At 37.2% G+C, this 22285-nt stretch overlaps 1 protein-coding gene across 13 annotated transcripts in view; it reads left to right on the top strand.

Annotated features, from left to right (window-relative positions):
• Positions 1-22285, top strand: part of cacna1c (calcium channel, voltage-dependent, L type, alpha 1C subunit) — a 187927-nt gene that overhangs the window by 137035 nt on the left and 28607 nt on the right. For 8 of the 13 annotated variants that reach the window (XM_048156334.1, XM_048156335.1, XM_048156322.1 and 5 more), the window contains 19 exons: positions 3826-3965; positions 6301-6440; positions 7061-7222; positions 7331-7533; positions 9848-9951; positions 11439-11611; positions 14779-14869; positions 15775-15801; positions 16195-16355; positions 17534-17759; positions 17850-18051; positions 18143-18263; positions 18950-19064; positions 19328-19448; positions 19995-20064; positions 20392-20527; positions 20662-20791; positions 20883-20942; positions 21083-21189. In XM_048156334.1, the coding sequence (XP_048012291.1) occupies positions 3826-3965; positions 6301-6440; positions 7061-7222; positions 7331-7533; positions 9848-9951; positions 11439-11611; positions 14779-14869; positions 15775-15801; positions 16195-16355; positions 17534-17759; positions 17850-18051; positions 18143-18263; positions 18950-19064; positions 19328-19448; positions 19995-20064; positions 20392-20527; positions 20662-20791; positions 20883-20942; positions 21083-21189 (2489 nt within the window). Of the gene's footprint in view, positions 1-3825; positions 3966-6300; positions 6441-7060; positions 7223-7330; positions 7534-9847; positions 9952-10185; positions 10290-11438; positions 11612-14778; positions 14870-15774; positions 15802-16194; positions 16356-17533; positions 17760-17849; positions 18052-18142; positions 18264-18949; positions 19065-19327; positions 19449-19994; positions 20065-20391; positions 20528-20661; positions 20792-20882; positions 20943-21082; positions 21190-22285 lie in introns of all 13 variants that reach the window. The other 5 variants (XM_048156325.1, XM_048156327.1, XM_048156324.1 and 2 more) reach the window with 4 other exon arrangements.

Below are 22285 nucleotides of genomic sequence, written 5' to 3' on the forward strand. Positions count from 1 at the left end.
TGGTTTAAAAGGGATCTTTTCATAATTTATGTAATTAATTTATTATTTCATTTAATTAATTTTTCCCCTCAAGTCCACATAATGCTAATCAGTTCGTGACTATTTTCTATGTTCTCTGACACTTAGAATTAAATTGGATGATTTTTGCTGATGTGCCTTTAAAACTCATATGTAAAGTCCTCTTTGCATGTGAAATGAGATGTAAAGTGTTTTTCATGCTGATTTTGGAAATTGGAGTTGATTACTGTAGATTAGCTTCAATAAATGGTCTCTTTGGACTGAGGAGTACTGGGCAGTTTTGCGTTTTGAACATTACATTATGTTTTTATAGTACATCAAACCTTTATTTTAAAGGTCCCGTTCTTCGTGATCCCATGTTTCAAACTTTAGTTAGTGTGTAATGTTGTTGTTAGAGTATAAATAAAATCTGTAAAATTTTAAAGCTCAAAGTTCAATGCCAAGCGAGATATTTTATTTAACAGAAGTCGCCTACATCGAACGGCCAGTTTGGACTACATCCCTCTACTTCCTTCTTTAATGACGTCACTAAAACAGTTTTTTGACTAACCTCCGCCCACAGGAATACACAAGAGTTGCGTTTGTAGAGTGTGTTTGTCGCCATGTCGTCGAAACGCTGTTATTTTCATCCCGCAGTCCAATCACCGGGTCTGATTCCGGCTCAAATTGATAGGGTAAAATTAAAGACATGTTTACAATAACACTGAGCGCGTGCATCTCTACGTTATGGTAATAGGCGTGACCTTTCCGGGCAAGGTGCGCTAAGCTGCTGTCGAATCACAACACAGGAACCGCTGGCACAATCAGAACTCGTTACGTATTTCTGAAGGAGGGACTTCATAGAACAAGGAAGTCATTAGCCCGTTTTTATGACAGTGGAAACAGCGGTATACAGATAAGTAAATTATGTGAAAAATACTGTGTTTTTTTTACACGCGAAACATGAACACATGTTATATTGCACACTATAAACACAATCAAAGCTTCAAAAAACCACGAAAAACGGGACCTTTAAAAGATAAAGGTAAGTTTGATTACTCATGACCCCCTTAAACAAAGTCACTTACATTGTTTAAAGGGGTCATGAGTAATCAAATGTACCTTTATCTTTATCTATCACTTGACCACAATCAAGAGTCAAGCTTTATTCCACACCATTTTCTTTACAGAGCCATTTTGCCCTAGTATTTGTTACTGATGTTCAGGAAAGAAGAGGATTCTGGCAGGTTGTGTAGTTTGAATGGATCTGAGTTGGTGACCCAAAGCTCATGGGCCCAAATCCGGAACTATTGAGAACAGATTGACTGCAGTTAATGTATTTTGTAAAAGTTACTGTTGACAGACCGAGCCATGGGAATATTTCCGTCTCTCTCAATGAGAATAGTCGGAGACCTTATTTTGTTCTGTAAACCCTAACACTTCTCAGGGGACTAGACCGTCTCAGCGCAGCTCCCACGATCTTTGACCTCCTACATCCACACACACAGCAAATCAGGAGAAAATGGGTGGAGTCAACCGAGACTATATGCGTTCTATTAGACTGCATAGATACGTCTTATCCAATCACGTTGTAGAACACAGAGGGAATAAAGAGAACAGGATATCAAAATTAATCCATGATTGAATCTAATACAGCAGATTCATCTGTCTATTTAAATGTAATTGTTAGATGTTCTGTGTGTATGCGTGAGTGTTTGTCTTTGTGTGTGTGTGTAATGGATTGCTGTGGTGTTGATTGCGCTGATGACCGAGGGCTCTTGTCAGTAATTGAGCTTAATTAATTTAAGAGCCTGGGATTGATTCCGGATCTCAGAGTTTAGTCTACAGTAAAGTAGGTGATAACAGCATCATTTAACCCTGTTTTTAAAGCAGCTGGATTTAAAATGTGATTCCACACGAACTAAACACCATTCTGCTCCTCTTCAAGGAGTAAGTCACTCAAAAATGAAAATATATAGGGTATAAAGGATAATTATATATTATAATTTAACTTTATGCATAAAATTACATATATAATAACAGTGACATGTTGATTCAGAGTTGCAGCTCTGCAGTGAATTCTATAGCAGTGAAGTCTGTATCATCTATATGCGTTCAAGTTTTAAATTGACTAGTTCCTTAAAATTAAGGCTTATCACGATGTTCAGTCCACTATCCCCTCCACAAAGGAAATTGCCAGCAGAATCTTTATTTTTTTTTTAATAAAACTCTCGTCTATAATGACATTATGGTAATTTCCAAGCTAATGCTCTCCCTTCTGTGTGTAGCAACTATTTTGACTTTTATCTTAAGATACAGTATGTCTCTAGAATCTGCTGAAATGTGTTCCCACTGAATGTGTAATGGTCTGAATGTTATTTCTGAGCGTAATAGTTGAGCTCTGTGTCTCTTTTAAGAGTCTTTTTATTATTATTATTAGAAATTAATTAGATAATTTATTGTAATTTTATTTAATTATTATTATTGTTATTATTATTATAGCCACTTAGTCTATTTAAAGGGATAGTTCACCCAAAAATGAAAATTTGATGTTTATCTGCTTACCCCCAGGGCATCCAAGATGTAGGTGACTTTGTTTCTTCAGTAGAACACAAATGATGATTTTTAACTCCAACCGTTGCCGTCTGTCAGTCTTATAATGCGTGTCAATGGGAACTCCATCTATAAGAGTCAAAAAAACATGCACAGACAAATCCAAATTAAACCCTGCGGCTCGTGACGACACATTGATGTCCTAAGACATGAAACGATCGGTTTATGTGAGAAACCGAACAGTATTTATATCATTTTTTACCTCTAAAACACCACTATGTCCAACTGTGTTCAGCACTCGCTTAGTGAGGTCTGATCGCGCTCTGACAACGGCAGTGATGTCTAGCACTCATTGAAGTATAAGCGCGAGACATCACTGCCGTTGTCAGAGCGCGATCAGACCTAACTAAGCGAATGCTGAACGCAGTTGGACATAGTGGTGTATTAGAGGTAAAAAATTATATAAATAATGTTCGGTTTCTTGCACAAACCGATCGTTTCGTGTCTTAGGACATCAATGCGCTGCCATGAGCCGCAGGGTTTAATTTGGATTTGTCTATTAATATTTTTTGACTCTTATAAATCGTGTTACCATTCACTCGCATTATAAGACTGACAGATGGCAACGGTTGGAGTTAAAAATCATCATTTGTGTTCTACTGAAGAAACAAAGTCACCTACATCTTGGATGCCCTGGGGGTAAGCAGATAAACATCAAATTTTCATTTTTGGGTGAACTATCCCTTTAATGATTTAATCTGCCACAATAATATAAAATTTTTGAATGGTCTTCATTTGTGTTTTTTTTTTATTTTTTTTTTAGCAAATATTGATATTGATATAAAATCAATGTTATTAATTAATCAACTGACGGCCCATGTTGAAACAAATCATGTCTAAAATCCCTTTTCCCAGAGTCCTGTAGCTCTAGACACATCCTCAGCGATGAATGTTTGTGATTTGATTCTCACAGGAAAGTTGGGAGACAGTCAGCAAAGACTTTTGAAATTCATCTGGCATTTACAGACGCAGCATTTCTGCTCTATAATCCACTCGAACACAATGTCTCTGGTGCACCAACATTCTGTGTGTTTATGTGTGTGATATCTGTTCTCTTCTGATAGGCCTGATCTGTAATAAAATGTCATCCAGACAAATGGCTCAGTACATTTTCTGATGTTGGTTCAGAGCTTCGGGCGGCTTTACGTTTAAAGATATTAGAGCTGATGCAATTAGAGAACTAATATCCTCTTTCTCTCTGTTTTGTCTGTCTAGGAACGGGTGGAGTATCTCTTTCTGATCATTTTTACGGTGGAAGCGTTTCTGAAAGTTATTGCATACGGGCTGCTGTGTCACCCAAATGCGTACCTGCGGAATGGCTGGAACCTGTTGGATTTCATCATTGTGGTGGTAGGGTGAGTACAAGCTCCCTGTGTATCCCGCAGTAACCCTTGAGACACATATGGACAAGTAAGTGTTCTCTAGTGTATGGTTTGAATTATCATAGAAACTTTTAATAAAGAAAAATGCTTTTTATAACACGTCAGTGTATAGCTTCATTCTTTTTGCACAGAAGCCACATCTGAAGTGGCAAAAATAAAAGCTGAGCACAGGTTGTTTAATTGTTTAAACCCAAAAAAACGAAAATTTGCTGTTAATTTACTCATTAATTCATATAATGCAAGACAATGGCTACCGTCATTTTGAGAGTAAAAAAAAATCATATATAGGCAAAATAAAATTAATACCCGTGGCTCTTGAAGATTCATTGAGGTCTTATGAAGCGAAGGTCATTGCAAGAAACGGAACTTCATTTACAGCATTATTACCTATAATCCGTAGCCTCTGGCAAATGATCCTGAGCATGTTCACTGCAGTCTGAAGCATGGGCTTTCTGTTGCATATTGATGTATAAAAGACCTCAATGTATCATCATTAACCATTGACTTGCATTATATAAATCACCAATTATTATGTGGATCACCAATAGTGCTCAGCGTAAATGAGTACACCCCCTTTGAAAAGTAACTTTTTAAACAATATCTCAATGAACACAAAAACAATTTACAAAATGTTGACAAGACTGTTTTATATAACATCTGTTTAACTTGTAACATGAAAGTTAGGCTATTAATATAACTTAGAGAACAAAATTTTCAGTTTTACTCAAATTAGGGTGATGCAAAAATGAGTACACCCCACTGAAAGTCTCTGGAACAAAGCTAAATTTTAGACTAAAAAATGTCTAATTTAACAAGAATTCAACCACAGGTGAGTCTAATTATTCATTACACGGGTGTCCAGCAGACAGCTGACTATAAAAGGGTGTTATAACCCCTTCCCATTTCATGCTGTCAGCAATGGCACCACATGGAAGAGAAATGTCACAAGACCTGAGCAAGAAATTCATTTCTTTACACCAGAAAGGTGAAGGCTACAAGAAGATCAGCAAAGCTTTACTTATCAGTCAGAATACTGTAGCAAAAGTGGTACAAAAATGTAAAAAAGATGGAACTGCAACCATCTCACAGAGACGTCCAGGTTGCTTAAGGAAGTTAACACCTCGACAGGAGCGTTTTCTGATGAGAAGGGTTGAAGAAAATCAGTTCAGTTCACTGCAGTTATCTAAAGAAGTAGAAAGCCAAACTGGGGTAACTATTTCCCATGACACAATATGGCATACACTGTAGAGGAAAGGCATGCATGGGTGCCGTCCACGAAAGAAGCCTCTCCTAAAGCCCAGGCACAAAAAAGCCCGCCTAGAGTTTGCCAGGGTTCATGCTGACAAAGATGAAGATTACTGGGACTCTATACTCTGGAGTGATGAGAACAAGATAAATGTTTTTGGATCTTATGGCTCCAAAACTGTATGGCATCGCAAAGGTGAAGAATACAAAGAAAAATTCATGGTGCCTACAGTGAAACATGGTGGTGCAGTGTCCTTATGTAGGGCTGCATGAGTGCTGCTGGTGTCGGGGAGCTGCATTTCATTGATGGCATCATGAATTCACAGATGTACTGCTCTATACTGAAAGAGAAGATGCTACCATCGCTCCGTGCCCTTGGTTGTTGTGCACTTTTCCAACATGACAATGATCCTAAACACACATTTAAGGCCACTGTTGGATTTCTGAAGAAGAACAGGGTGAAAGTGATTCAGAGGCTCCTGATCTGAACCCAATCAAACATCTATGGGGAATTCTGAATAGACAAGTTCAGCATCACTCTCCATCCAGCATCCAGTCTCTAAAAGAGGTCATTCTTGAAGAATGGGAAAAGATAGATGTTGCAAAATGTCACCAACTTGTTCATTTCATGCCTAGAAGACTTGGTGCTGCCATTAAAAATCATGGAGGCCATACAAAGTACTAGATGTAGTAGTTTTTGTTGTGGGGTGAACTCATTTTTGCATCACCCTAATTTGAGTAAAACTGAAAAATGTGTAATCTAAGTTATATTATTAACCTTACTTTCATGTTATAAGTAAACTGATGTTATATTAAACTTAGTCTTGTCAACATTTTGGTAATTGTTTTTGTGTTCATTGAGATATTGTTTAAAATGTTAATTTTCAAAGGGGGTGTACTTATTTGAAAACTCCAGTCATATCATAGATGATGCTGCATCCTGAGTAAAGTCAAGACTAGTATTATATAATGACTAAAACAACAAATTAATTAGCTAAAATATTTTTAAATCTGGAATATAAAATTTTCAGTCAGTAACTTCTTCTTTCATTCTCTCATTCAGGCTCTTCAGTGCAATATTAGAGCAGGCCACTAAAGGAGACGGTGGGACTTCAATGGGAGGCAAGGCTGCGGGGTTTGATGTAAAAGCCCTGCGAGCCTTTAGAGTGTTAAGACCTCTGAGACTCGTGTCTGGAGTACCTAGTGAGTACACGCACACATTCATACACACACACACACTCTCTCTCTCTCTCATCTGACGATTGCTGAGTAAGTCGTTCATGAGTCAGTGCTGAGAAACAGAGAGAACATGAATTTAAATTTCCTTTCTGTAGGAGGATCTGAAATGATTCTACAAAATGTAGATTCAGTAATCACAACCCAGAAATTCAGGAGTCAAAACTCTATTAAGCTGTTGTTATCAGCAGGTGTAAGCACAGCTTTTTATGATTATGTAGGCAAATTCATTTCCTTTTTGATTGGCAATTTTATCCAGAATGCAACTGTTCATTACCCGTTATTATTATGCATCTCTCTGGAATACTTGATTCTGTTTAGGCAGTTGCTTTATTCTGCAGTCAAATATATTTTTCGACACTTAAGTATAATGACTGTTAAACTGTTTACTGTAATTGACCATCCATTGTAAGCTATTCTGGCTTCACGTCACATTGAGATCCTGATCGTGATCAGCTGACTGTATGTGATTATTTTATTATTAATCATATTCAAAGTATTACTTTGCTCTTCACACATACAATTATGCATGAGGAAAATGATTACTTAGAGGGTTTGTTTTAGATGAATTTCCTGTGTGGTTGCAGGTTTACAGGTGGTGCTGAACTCCATCATTAAAGCCATGGTTCCCCTCCTGCACATCGCTCTGCTAGTTCTGTTCGTCATCATCATTTATGCCATCATCGGCCTCGAGCTCTTCATGGGCAAGATGCACAGAACCTGTTTTTTCTTCAAAGACGGACACAAAGGTCAGGACTCTTTAGCATTTGTTCTTTAGCATTTGTTCCCCCTTCCTTCCTAGTCATTGGCCCCTGGTCTTTACCCAGATCTACTGACAAAATCCTATTTTCGTTCAGGTCCTATTTCTGAAGAGAAGCCGGCCCCCTGTGCCCCAAGCTCTGCCCATGGACGACACTGCTCCCCGCCCAACATAACGCAGTGCATGATGGGATGGGAGGGTCCAAATGATGGAATCACGAACTTTGATAACTTTGCATTTGCCATGCTGACTGTGTTTCAATGCATCACGATGGAGGGCTGGACTGACGTCCTGTACTGGGTGAGTCTGCTCCAGTAACGGCACACCACACTTTTTGACTGTACACATGAGCAAACATGGTCCGGTACAGAGAGACATGCACAGCACATGAATGGGGTACGGTTAGGAATATTTCCGAGTGTCCGTTAAATATAGGCACCCTATTGTAATTTCTAAAGGGAATCCCAATGTAACCATAATGGGAATTTTCTCATAGGATTTTACACAAAAACTAGGTATTTTAGAACATACAATTGTCAACAGGACTATCATGATTACCTGCCAGATAAAATACATAACATTAAAAGTATTTAAAGGATTAGTCCACTTTTAAATACACTTTTCCTGATAAATTTACTCAGCCCCATGTCATCCAAGATGTTCATGTCTTTCTTTCGTCAGTCGAAAAGAAATAAAGGTTTTTGAGGAAAACATTCCAGGATTTTTCTCCTTACAGTCGATTTAAATGGCTACCAACAGATTGAAGGTCAAAATTACAATGTCAGTGAAGCTTCAAGGGCTTTAAACGATACCAGATGAGTAGTAAGGGTCTTATCTAGCGAATTGATCGGCCATTTTCGAAAAAAAATACAACCGTTTATGCTTTATAAACAAAATATCGCCTTGAACGTACTTTCCGCTTCCGCATTCTTCATAACGCTTACGCCGAATGTTCTACGCCTTCCCTATTCTACTTACGGAACGAACGCGGCGCCAGTTTCGTTTTTTTCCGTAACTTGAATAGGTAAGGCGTAGAACATTCAGCGTAAGCGTTATGAAGAATGCGGAAGCGGAAAGTACGTTCAAGGCGATATTTTGTTTATAAAGCATAAACGGTTGAATTTTTTTCGAAAAATGACCGATCGATTCGCTAGATAAGACCCTTATTACTCATCTGATATCGTTTAAAGCCCTTGAAGCTGCACTGAAACTGTAATTTAGACCTTCAACCTGTTGGTAGCATTGAAATCCACTGTAAGGAGAATAATCCTGGAATGTTTTCCTCAAAAACCTTCATTTCTTTTCGACTGACGAAAGAAAGACATGAACATCTTGGATGACATGGGGGTAAGTAAATTTATCAGGAAAAGTGTATTTAAAAGTGGACTAATCCTTTAAATGTATAACATTGAAAGCCATTTTCCCCATGTGATTTCCATTATTATGCATAGAAAAAATATGAGATGGGAGGAAAAATTATTTGTCAATGCTTTTGCTTTCCCTCGCAAACCTTTTGTGTTCCCCTGAGAAACTTTGCGTTCGCTCGCATAACATTTGTGTTTACATCCATTTTTATACTTTTGGGGTTTTTCTGGAATGTACTTTACATTGAAAATTCTGTACATTTTTCACCAAGATAATGTTTTGAGTTTGCAGAAATGACTTGCTAAACATCAGTAAGAATCTGTTGAAAACTACAAACCGATCAGCAATATTTTCTGACATTATTTTCAAGCAAAAATTTGTATGAATTTATGAAGTTATATTATAATTTCCAGTGTGTTATACTTTTCTTTTTGTAATGAAAAAATATTATCTAACTGCACAAAATTTTTTAAATAAGGCCAGATTTACATTTGTAGAGGTTTCCCTTTCAGACAAAATGTATAGGTGGAGAGTGTTTAAATAAATCATACAACATGATTTACTAAGGTTTGCGCTGGTCAGTTTACTGGTATTTGCGCCATTATTAACACCCCAAAAAAGCATGTCTTAAACCAGATGCTAATATGCGCTGTTCTTGGTAGATTGCGTTGGTCATTATGGAAATGGTCTGGCTGCGTCTGTTCTTTAATTTGCACGTCGTCAGTAGATCGCGCTTTTTTGGAATTGTGCTCTCACGCTAATTTGCCATGTTTAGTAAATCTGGCCATTAGTATGTAATCAGTAATATAAATATTTCTAGCAAATATATAAAACCGTTGCCCAAAATAAACATTGAACATTCTTGTATGGTGGGGCCATTGAAAATGTTTGCAAGGCAAGTAAAAATCAGAACTGCTAGCAGAAAAGAAATCCTTTTGAGCCTGTGTGTGAGATTATATCACCGCTGATCTCTACAGGCCATCTATACTGTATCTCAGTCTCCTGCACTCTTCCAGATACTTAAAGTGATTGACGGTTTTCCTGATGACATCTTTTAACGCAGTCAAACAGACTCGGCTGAACGTTTCTCTCTCTGTCTTTCTCTCTGTTGAAGATGCTTTATGCTTCATGGGTTTGCTTGATGTTCTGAGTTTCTGAGGGACAAGCATGTGCTGTTCACTGCACTCGTTTCTGCTGACTGTCTCTCTGCTCTTCTTTCTTTTTTCTAACTGTCCCCTCCTCGTCTCAGATGCAGGATGCCATGGGTTATGAGCTTCCCTGGGTCTATTTTGTCAGTCTGGTCATCTTTGGATCCTTTTTCGTTCTAAATCTGGTTCTGGGTGTGTTGAGCGGGTAAGCATTGTGTGCTGAGTGTGTGTGTTTTCTGTGGACAGTACAACAAGCTCTGACCGAACCATCCAACATTTTCTTTCTTAAAGCACTGGGACTGATCGAGCCACAGAGGGTTTGTGTAGCACTGCCCATGTAGACACATACTAATCAATCATTCATCCCTCTTCAACTCTGTACCCCTCCATCCATCCATCCCTGTCTCTCCCCATACTCAATCCCTCCCTCCATTCCCAGGTGAATGATGCTGTAGGGAATTCCTGGCCGTGGCTTTATTTTGTCACTTTAATCATCATTGGCTCCTTTTTTGTTCTTAATTTGGTTCTTGGGGTTTTAAGCGGGTAAGGGACACTCATTCATTCTCTCCATATTTTTTTCTCTCTTTCTAACTTAATTTTTATCCTTTGTCGGAGAGAGTGTGTGAGAGAGCTCTGTTATCTTCTTGTGTTTAACACAAAAGGATCAGAGTTGTTTTGTTTCCTTTTTCTCTTTCTATTATTAAAAATTTGTTTCTGATGAGACTCTAATGTCTAATTACACGTGTGCATTTTATAGCCAACTATGCTATGAAGTTAATCATACTTCTCTGAAATGTGCCCAAAAGTCAACATGAAATCAGCATTGACCCTATTGAATTAAATACACATTCATTATGTCATTGTGAGTGATTTTCTTGTTAATTATCTTGTTCTGTTTCATGCAAGAAATACATTACCATATAAAAGTTTTGGGTCAGTAAGATTTGTTTTTAAAGAAGCTTGTTTCTGCCTCTAAATAAAATAATAAAAAAGGTAATTACGACTGTTTATCTCGCAATTACGAGTTTTTATCACACAATTCTGACTTTATAACTCGAAATTCTGGCTTTATCACGCAATTCTCACATTATAACTCGCAATTGTGTTTATATCTCGCATTTCTGAAAAAATAAAAAGTCTGAATTGTGAGATAAAAAGTCGCAATTACCTTTTTTTTTCATGGTGGAAACAAGCTTCCACATCAAGGATATATTGTCATTTATCAAAGGTGACACTAAAGGCATTTATAATGTTGTGAAGATTTCTATTTCAAATAAATGTTGTTCTTTGGAGCAGCACAATGTTCTCTGTTTCTTGAGCATTAAATCAACATAATTAGTATGATTTCTGAAGGATCATGTGACACTGAAGACTGGCGTTATTTTCCTGGAGTAATTACTGAGAATTACTGGAGTCATTTTAAACTATATAAATATAGAAAACAGTTATTTTAAATTGTAATAATATTTCACATTATTCATGTTTTTACTGTATTTTTGATAAAATAAATGCAGCCTTGGTGACATATTACACTTTTTACAAAAACTAGTGTATATAGTGAACTAGTGAATACTATTTTATGTTGACTTTAATTATTGTTATAAATCATATTTTTAATATTCAATTTTTTTTTTTATTTAGTCTGTTCATTTTATGGGATGGATATTTAGAGAAAGTCTCTCCTCTTTTCAGAGAGTTCTCTAAAGAGCGAGAAAAGGCCAAAGCTCGCGGCGATTTCCAGAAGCTCCGTGAGAAGCAGCAACTGGAGGAGGATCTAAAGGGCTACCTGGACTGGATCACGCAGGCGGAGGATATCGACCCTGAGAATGATGACGAGGGACTGGATGACGACAAGCCTAGAAATCGTAAGTACGAAGCAGGGAAGCACCAGTGTTGGGAATTGATCTGCTCTTAGGTTGTTAGAATCTGAGATGTTTGCAAGAGGGTTATCCATGCATATTTAATATATTAATTTTAAATGCAAATGAGGATATTGAAATGTTTTAAGTGTTACAATGTTAAACTGACTTTTTTGATTGCTTTAGTCTATACTTAATCTGAAAATACTTCCAAATCTATAAATATCTACATGAAGTATTTTTTTCTTTTATCTCTGGCCCTTCAAGCATGATTAAGGCCTAACTTCACACAGTTAGGCTGATGTACAGTCTCTTTCTCTACATGTGCAAACAATCCTGAAAATATTAGAAACACTGTGTGGATTTTGGGTAATATTCTTTGAAGAAACCAATTTGCCTATTGGCTAGTTTGTTGTATCTGTTTTCCATTTGAAAATAAACAGCAGCTCATCTTAAAAGATTGATTGTACAGATTGGCTGCCAAATTCTAGTGGACAAAACCTCATCCTGCTTACTGAGACAGATATAAATCATTAGCTCATATTACTATGCACTCAACATTCAGATATTTTATAGATTATTTCAGTTGCAGATGAGAGTTCTCCATCAGAAACTCAACACAAACCAAAACTCGAAGGCATAGATGGATGTGTTTGTGCTTGTAAGTGGACTGGTTTTGCTGTCCTTATTAGGGATAAAAGCAGCAAACAGAAGCGGACCAAACCTTGTTGTGAGGATATTTCCATAAGGATAAAAGTTTCAGAGAGGATCTAGATAGTGATCTTGATCGAGCGAGAAATGCCAGTTTTAGGCTTAGGGTTGATTTAGGGTAATTATAATTCATCTATATTAAGAATAATAGATGGGGGAGTTTCTGCAGGGATATATACAGACGTGTGTGTGTGTGTGTGTGTGTGTGTGTGTGTGTGTGTATGTATTTGGACTTTTTTTTTTTTTTTTTTGGCATTTCATAGCCTGAGATTATGTATTGTCAGTCCAGCCTGAGATCACATGGGAAAACACTTTCACACATGCACAATATATTCATATATACTCTAATCCACATGCTGACGTACATCTGGTGGCACAAAATGGAACTGCACCTCATTAATGCAACAGATTATTAACAGTGATGTTTTATGTTAAGTGTTTTGTGTTATGTGTCTTGAGTTGGGTGTGACTGCCGTTCTCAATAATAATTGTTCAGGATGGAGAGGACTGGTGGCGTCTCTCTCTTTTAGTGTCTGTGAATGTGTCTGTCTTTGACTGTTTGAGTCTTGCTCTGTTGTTTTCAGGGAAGACTCATCGTTTACAGTACATCCGTGGAGCGGTGAAGAAAAAAGCGGCTCTGCTTCGTAAGGCGTGTGCGTCTCCATAGTAACCACGGTTTACTTTTGCGTCTGCATGGCAAAAGTGCAACAAGCCCCCCCCCAGACCTTTATACTGACCCCTAACCCATCCTCACCCTCCAATCTGGGTACGGAGGGTGATGGGGACTCCCTGATCAGTTCTCTATATTTTAGATTTCTGAATGATGATGGGCATGAAGATCTGAGAGTTTTGAAATTTGGACTCACTGCTCTTTTGGGGTGGTAGTTTTTTCTGTTTGAAATATCTGGACTTATAACTAGCATGTTATTGTTTTTTTTTTTCTCCAGGTATTTTAATCAGAATCAGGTGCTTTGTATTCAATTTCAGTCACACATCAGGCTCCTGTTCCGATGTGATCTGCATGTGATGCCTAGACAGAAACAGTTCTGCTGTGCACATCACGGTCCAGATGGTTCTGACTCTGAGGTTGTGATTTCATTTGACAGCCATTGTGAGACGTTCATAGAGATAGGATGTACTGTAGATGTATTTTTTTTCAGACTCATGTTGCTTCTCCCCATTGGTCTACGCTAGCTTTGTGTTAGTGTATCTTTAATAAAACAAGAAGTAAAAATTACTTCTAGTAACAATCATTTTCATCTTAAATACATTAATTTTCAAAATACATAATCAGTGTACTAATGATGTAATGTCACTGTTCGACATCTGTAATCCTCTCTCGGAATATCCGATCAAGCATAATCCCATAATCCCATTTCCAAGGGTGGTGTATTCTGGTTGATAATGTGCTATTTTTTTTTTTTATCTGAGAAATAGAATTAGGGAAAAAGGTCAGAGCCAATGAGAATGCAGCATGGAATTTAGAGACCCTGCTTGACCCCACCCCCTGTGCATGTTAATGAGATGAAATTGTAGGCCTGCATGCTGATTGGTAGATTAGCATAGTTTTGGCTGGCAACAGAATCTTTTACATGACAAACTGTTTTGTTTTGTTTTGTTTTGTTTTGTTTTGTTTTGTTTTTTGTTTTGTTTTGTTTTGTTTTGTTTTGTTTTGTTTTGTTTTGTTTTGTTTTGTTTTGTTTTGTTTTGTTTTGTTTTGTTTTGTTTTGTTTGGTTTGGTTTGGTTTGGTTTAGTTTGGTTTTATGCTGTTTGAGGCCTGGTTTAATCAAGATCTGTTCATAGGTTCAACACCCATAAAACTATACGAACAGTATAGTATGTTGTAAGTATGTGTCTGTTGATGAAGTGTGGTATTCTTTGCAAGCACTTTCTGGGGGACATGCTCTCACACATTTCATCTTAAACGTTAAAGGTCACATCTGAGCAAGGATATGGACAAAAGGTTGGCTTGGCTTTCATCAGGACTGTTGAGTTTGTTTATAAAGAATTTGCACAGTAACAACTATGTTTATATATTATGATTTTGTTATAATTTTGTCCTTATGACTGTGGGATTTGAGATTATTCAGGTTTTTTTTTTAATTGCATATTACTGACAACCAACTTTATGATATTTACAGCATCATATACAAAACTTGCACTTGTCGATAACATAGGAAAGAAAACACATTGTGATTATTCGCATTTGTCATTTAGTAATTGTTCATTTTGGACCCTGGTCTAATCTCTGCTGTCAATGTGTCAGGGTAAGCGTGTAAGTAAGGGTTCTTTACAGGTTGGAAGTCAGTTGCTTGTGTGTGTGTGTGTGTGTGTGTGTGTGTGTGTGTGTATGTGTGTGAGTGCGTGTGAAACCAGCCTTTGATGAGCAATGAGTATTGTCTTTACTGGTAATTCATCACTCTCTCTCTCTCTCCTCTCTCTCTCTCTCCCTCTCGTGCAGTGAGTATGCCGGCCAGTGAAAATGAGTCAGTGAACACTGATAATGCTCCAGCTGGAGACATGGAAGGAGAGACCTGCTGTACCCGCATGGCGTAAGTCCCACAGCATCCCGTTCCTCCTCTTTTCTCCTCTTCCTTCTCTTCTACTTCCTGATCATCTCCTTTGCTTTTCTCTAATTCTTATATTAATCTTTTTTTCTATCCTCTTCAGACATATTCTTTTCAGTATTCAGACATTTACAAAAAATCTCAGTAGTAAGGTTGAGCTCTAGTTTTAGCTCTAGTCCCAAGTTAAAGCCAGCAAACTGGCAGGCGAGGTCAGCAGGGCCCAGTGGGCAGCTCTTGGCGCTCCCGTGATCTTCAGTGTCATTTTCTCTCTGTGCATCTGTTGCTGTTGTCTGTTTTCCAGCTGATCTGCCCCATCAGTGATCAGTGTTTTATGTCACAAACACAGATAGGAACATAAAAGCCATAATAGTTATATACAGTAGGAACATTCCCACAGATAGTGAAAATTGTTCACAGAGTGAATCTATTAAACAGTTAAATCAGAAGAACTGTTGAATTACTCACAAATGTGAATAGAAAGTTAAACAGAACATGTATTCCCGTAAACTGAGTCTTTCCTGAAAACAACTTCTGTCAAGCCAGTGCAGCACACTGAACAGAAACAGACCTGTTTGCTATGGTGTTTACAATTTGTTTTCTATCTATCTATCTATCTATCTATCTATCTATCTATCTATCTATCTATCTATCTATCTATCTATCTATCTATCTATCTATCTATCTATCTATCTATCTATCTAATCTGTGGGTGCCACTCAGTTGCTTCTGCTCATCATCATTTGTTCCACATGGGGGCGCTGTAACATAGTAACGATGTATGAGCAGGTCCACCTGACTGCCCCCCCAGTTTTGCTGTCTCTGTGGAAACACTGTCCTTCATGATGTCGTGTCTGTTCTGTATGTATAATACATTCTGTTTTCCATTCCAGAAATAGGATCTCCAAATCCAAATTCAGGTTAGTACATTACATACCGTCTGAAGGCGAGGTTGCCTTCCTTGCCTCTCTCTCTTCATATATATGTGTGTGTGTTTGTTGTGTTTTGATGCCAGTGTTGTGTTTTGATCATCACGGTTGCCCTCTAATCAGTGGCTGCATATCCATTAACAAGTTCAGAGTTATTCAACTTTGTTTGCTATAGATGCCAAAAGAATTCAGAACAGCAGAATTTCCAATCACTGCCAGTAGAAACACACACAGTTGTTATGTTTCCAGAAAGTGCATTTAGTGAATACTGAAAGGATATTTATCCCAGCTGGTAAGAATGGCGGGTTGAAGAATCAGATTGCACATACTTTTGAATTCTGAATTTTTTATGTTATATTCTTCTCTCTGTCCTTGTATTTGCAGTCGATATTCACGCCGGTGGAATCGGTTATGTCGGCGCAAGTGCCGTGCAGCAGTGAAGTCGAATGTGTTCTACTGGCTGGTGATTTTCCTGGTATTTTTGAACACACTTACCATTGCCTCAGAGCACCACAAGCAGCCAGACTGGCTCACCAATGTACAAGGTACTGTACACATTTTAAAATACTGTAACTATTGAAATATAAAACAGTGCAGCTTTGAGTGGTCAAATATTTGTAAAAAATGTATGTTTGATATACTGTACTGTAATTAGTTTAATTCCCTTTTATTGGCGATGCTACTTTTATGTCTCCCATGTCTCGTATCACTCTGCAGCAGGGATGGGGAACTACGGTCCTGGAGGGCCAATGTCCTGCAGAGTTTAGCTCCAAGCCTGAAAAAAAAAAAAAAAAAAAAGTCTCACATACCTGTAGCTTTCTTGACCTTGATTATCTCATTCAGGTGTGCTTTATTAGGGTTGGAGATAAAACTCTGCAGGAAAGTGGCCCTCCAGGACCGAAGTTGCCCATCCCTGCTCTACAGTGTCTCGGAGCTCAGCGGTGACCATCCAGTCTCATAAAACCCTCTCATAAAATGTTGTTATGTGATTGATCTCAGAGCCTTGGTTTGTTCTATCTATATTGAAAAACGTTTTGAAATGCCTATAGATGAAATGAAAAATACTTGGCCGACCAAGACTGCTCTGTTAATAATGCTACATTACTGCAGATATTTCAATAAATAACACAATGTTGATTCTGTGAAATGTCACACTCTATTCGTTTTTTCGGATCCACTCAATATACACTACTGTTCAAAGTTTTTTCAGATTTTTAGACTCAACAAGGCTGCATTTATTTATATATATATCAAAAATACAATAAAACAGTGATATTGTGAAATATTATTACAGTTTAAAATAACTGTTTTCTGTTTGAATATATTTTAAAATGTAATTTATTCTTGTGATGGAAAAGCTGAATTTTCAGCATCACTACTCCAGTCTTCAGTGTCACATGATCCTTCAGAAATAATTCTAATATGCTGATTTGCTGCTCAAGAAACATTTATTATTAGCAATGTTGAAAATGGTTGCGCTGCTTCATATTTTTGTGAAAACCATGATAAATTTCTTTGAAGTATAGAAAGTTCCGAAGAACAGCATTTGTTTAAATTATAAATCTTTTGTGATATTATAAATGCCTGTAATGTCATTTTTGACTGTCACTTTTATTCAGTCTTTGCTGAATAAAAGTATTAATTTCTTTTTTAAAACAAATTACTAACAACAAACTTTTGAATCTATATAAAGTAAATGGATGTGTTGTTTATGTGCCTACAGACATCGCCAATAAGGTGTTGCTGGCTCTTTTTACCGGTGAGATGCTGCTGAAGATGTACAGCCTGGGCCTACAGGCATATTTCGTCTCCCTTTTTAACCGCTTCGACAGTTTTGTGGTGTGCGGTGGGATTCTGGAAACCATCCTGGTGGAGACAAAGATCATGTCACCCCTCGGCATTTCTGTGCTGCGCTGCGTACGTCTGCTCCGCATCTTCAAGATAACCAGGTATGTGTTCTAGACGCACGTGTGTGTGTGTTTTTTTTTTTGTTAGTTGTGGTGCGTGACTTTGTATTAATTCTGACTGTCCATTCTCAGGTACTGGAACTCTCTCAGTAATCTGGTGGCATCTCTGCTGAACTCGGTGCGTTCGATTGCATCCCTGCTTCTGCTGCTCTTCCTGTTCATCATCATCTTCAGTCTGCTCGGAATGCAGCTTTTTGGTGGCAAGTTCAACTTCGATGAGACGCGCCGCAGCACCTTTGACAATTTCCCCCAGTCTCTCCTCACCGTCTTTCAGGTTCTGCCACAGTCTGAATCATAGCACACACTCTCAATTTAAGTCTTTAAACAGGACCCATGTTTGACATGAATTTATTTTTTGTTTGTAGATTTTGACCGGTGAGGACTGGAACTCTGTGATGTATGATGGCATCATGGCGTATGGAGGGCCCTCCTTTCCTGGCATGCTTGTTTGCATTTATTTCATCATCCTCTTCATCTGTGGAAACTGTATCCTAAAAAAACACCTGTTTAACACAACATGATGTGCCGGTTGCATAAACTGCTGCTAAGGCTAGTCTTTCAAGATAGTCATCCTATCTTTTTTCTTTAAGACTGTTCATAACTTTTTAAAGTCAGTTACACAAAAACGTCGTAGATTGGTCTAATTTGATACCGAAAAGTAAGACTGATTACCCCTATCTAATGCTAGTTGGTCGCACTAGTTCTTAAAATGCAGTCTTAACATAATGGCTATGTTTATGCAACTGACCTGATGTTTCTAATATTACAGGGATCCTTAAAAATGGATCCTTTAAAAGTCTTATTTAAAATTTAAGGCCATAAAAAGCCTTAAAAAGTCATATGAGAGATCTTAAATTTTAGATGACACTTTGACTTAGACATTTCTAAATCATTTACCCAATTGAAACGATCTAATTAGCGTACGTATTCTTTCTTTGTGGATTTGCTTGTTCACGTGACAATATTAAATGACACTAAATCTATTTATTGTTATCAGCAAACTTTGAAACTTTTGAAACAACTTTGAAAATATCGAGATATATTTTTTTGTCAATATTGCACACCTCTAATGTACAGTATACATTTTTATTTCTTCAAAAGCCTTAAATTTGACTTTAAAACATGTGCAGCAACCTTGTATTATAAAACCGATAGTCCTGAACTCTAAACAGACATCCTCCTGAATGTCTTCTTGGCCATTGCCGTGGACAACCTGGCAGACGCCGAGAGTCTAACATCAGCACAGAAAGAGGAAGAAGAGGAGAAAGAGAGGAAGAAACTGGCCAGGTTCAGTGACTCACAGTTCACATGAGTGCAATGCTTTGAGATGGTCTGAGGGCCTATAAAACCTTCCTATGAGGATTTCCTGTCTCCCGCCTAATGAGCTCATTAAGGCTGTATCGGTTATGACTTCATTAGTTTAACATTGAAGAAATTAAGTATCATTTTACAGAAGTGTTTTTGTCCCTCTGAAGAGCTGTAAATACAGGTGCTTAGTGGAGCCGTAAACTGCACATGCACACATTTATGACGTGATTACTGTCTTACAGAACGGCTAGTCCCGAGAAGCGCCAGGAATCTGAGAAACCACCTCTGGAGGATGAAAAGAAAGAGGAAAAGATTGAACTAAAATCCATCACTTCTGATGGAGAGACACCAACTGCCACCAAGGTCACTAGCAAGAGGCCACATACTGTAGAAACACAGATTAAAGCAATAATAGGAATATAGAGCACACCCAGAATGGCAACAAAAACATGTTAAAAGCACTAATGTTCAAATTATTGTTTGTAATAACCGATAGTCCCTGTAGTACGTTTTGAAAGCACCACACTGCATTTATATTTGTTTCTGAATATTAAGCTAAGTAAAGGAGAGAGTAAATTAACATTAAATTTGAATTCTTTGTCTATTGTGGAGGAAAAAAAAAATTGCATACAGACCGCACACAAATACGCAGGCATTTACATTTAGATGCACAGGGATTTTTTTTTTTGTAGCAGATTATCTATTATTAAGATAATTCTTCTAATTAATTGTGTCTAATTAAGCTTTTTGGGATTAATTCACATTTTCCAGTAATTTGGGCCAAGAAATATTAGAATTAGTAATAATTCTAAATATAATTATATTATTATTATCTCTAAATATTAATTTTACAGTAATATGCTAAAAATATTTTAAATAGTTTTTTATTGTTTGCTTCTCTGAATTTAGATCAACATAGATGAGTACACAGGGGAGGAGAACGAGGAGAAGAATCCATATCCTGTGAACGATTTCCCAGGTGTGTCAAAAGAAAGTGCTAAAAAAATATATATATATATATTTTTAAAAAACTGAGGAAACTGTCAGAAGTAATTCCACAGAAGAGCCCAGGCCTGTTTTATTCAGCTCTGGGAGAACTCTATGTGAATTGTTTTTCAGTTGAGAAAAGATCTCCTCTTTACTGTTGATTTCCCCAAGTTCACCACATTTTCCAGCCCATGTCACCTTCACTAGATGACATGGGTCATCTACAGTGATTCAAAGACTGCTGAGGGATGATGGAAAAAAAAGTGGATTTTTTTTTTTTTTTTTTTTTCAAAAATTCTCTTTTGTTTGTTCTTTATAGCAGGAGAGGAGGATGAGGAAGAGCCAGAGATGCCTGTAGGTCCTCGTCCTCGTCCACTCTCCGACATTCAGTTGAAGGAGAAAGCCGTCCCCATGCCAGAAGCCAGAGCTTTCTTTATTTTCAGCACCAGTAACAAGTATGGAAAGCACATATACACACCTATAGACATTGATTTTGACATCAGTTGGTTACTTTAATCAGTATGTATTCTAAGTCGACACTCAAAAATGTCTCTCAAACACATTTTTTCCCCCTCTCTCTCTTCTGTAGGTTCAGGGTTTTGTGTCATAAGATTGTAAACCACAACATCTTCACCAATTTAATCCTGTTCTTTATACTGCTGAGCAGTATTTCACTGGCAGCGGAGGACCCAGTGAAGAATGACTCATTCAGGAATCTGGTACACACAAACACACTGACATGTACATCATATTTGTAGCGCTGCTGTTATGAGGCTTTAATATGTGCATGTCTCTCTTTTTCTCTGCTAGATTCTAGGCTATGCAGATTATGTGTTTACAGGAATCTTCACCATAGAGATCATATTAAAGGTAAATTACACATTTAAAGGTAAATGTGTCCCAGTTCATTTCATGCTAATAATATCTTTCCTACTATAACCTTCTCATGAGTTTCTTTCATACTCATCTAATTCCTCACTGTCTCTTCATTTGTCTGCTCTTCCTCTCAGATGACAGCGTATGGAGCGTTCCTACATAAGGGTTCATTTTGTCGAAATTATTTTAATATTTTGGATCTGGTGGTGGTCAGTGTGTCTCTGATCTCCTCTGGAATTCAGTAAGTACCTTTTTCTAAACTAACTGACAAACTAACCAGTACTACTGCTTCTCATGTCACAAATAACCTATCCAACGCAACCCTTTTTAATACCAATGTCCAATCAAATGCTGTTCAGTTCATGTCCAGCCAATCCAGTGTTGTGATTGTTAACAAAAACTGAAACTATTAAAAATCTTTTGTTTGTCCATTGTTGTTTTTTTTTGTTTTTTTTTTGCTATTTACTATTAAAAATCAAGTTTTCGGTAATTGAAATAAAGCTAAAGTTAAATAAAATATAAATAATAAACGGAAAAAGCTATTTTGAACCCCCCCCCCCCCAAAAAAACTACTTTTTCTAACTCTTAAAACTGTTGCTCCGATTTTCATAAACATTGAATCAGATCATCTTCAGACAAAAAAATTGATTAATCAAATGCACTCGAATAACGCACGAACAAATTCGATGAAGAGCGCGTCAAAATGGATGTGATGCTATATCTCTGCAATGCTTTAGCATATTCAGACCAAACTTGGTGTGTGTTATGACAACCATGACCTGCACAGGGTACCTGCACAGTTTTGGCACAGTGCCACCTGGTGGTCAAGAGATATGAAAAATGGTTATTTTTGCTTATAACTTCTGAATGGTTTGGCCAAAAATCACAAAACTAGTCTGTTTAGATTGAGCGCAGCATGTCGAGTCGAATGATACCCAATTTTCCCATATCGGCCATTTTGGGTGTCGCCATTTTGAATTTTGTCGTAAAATGCAATATATTTTTAATGAACACATTGGTGTATTGTTACGAAACTCAGTAAGTCTCATCGGCACCATGCCCTGAAGGTACTCAAAAAGTTTGAGTTGAGACAGCGTCACCTTGTGGTCAAAAATTATAATGGAAATTGTAAATGTTGCCTTGGCTACTAATAAAATTAAAATTCATCCTTAATTAAGTCGAAGTACTACAATAAAAACTGAAATAAAAATAACAATTAAAATGAAAACTGAAATAAAAATAACTTAAACTAAAATGAAAATGAAAACTGAAAATATAAACATGAAAGCTAATTAAAAATAATAATAAATACTATAATAGTATACAGATAATATTAA

The sequence above is a fragment of the Megalobrama amblycephala genome, linkage group LG14, assembly GCF_018812025.1.
Source record: "Megalobrama amblycephala isolate DHTTF-2021 linkage group LG14, ASM1881202v1, whole genome shotgun sequence".
NCBI classification, from domain to species: Eukaryota; Metazoa; Chordata; class Actinopteri; order Cypriniformes; family Xenocyprididae; genus Megalobrama; species Megalobrama amblycephala.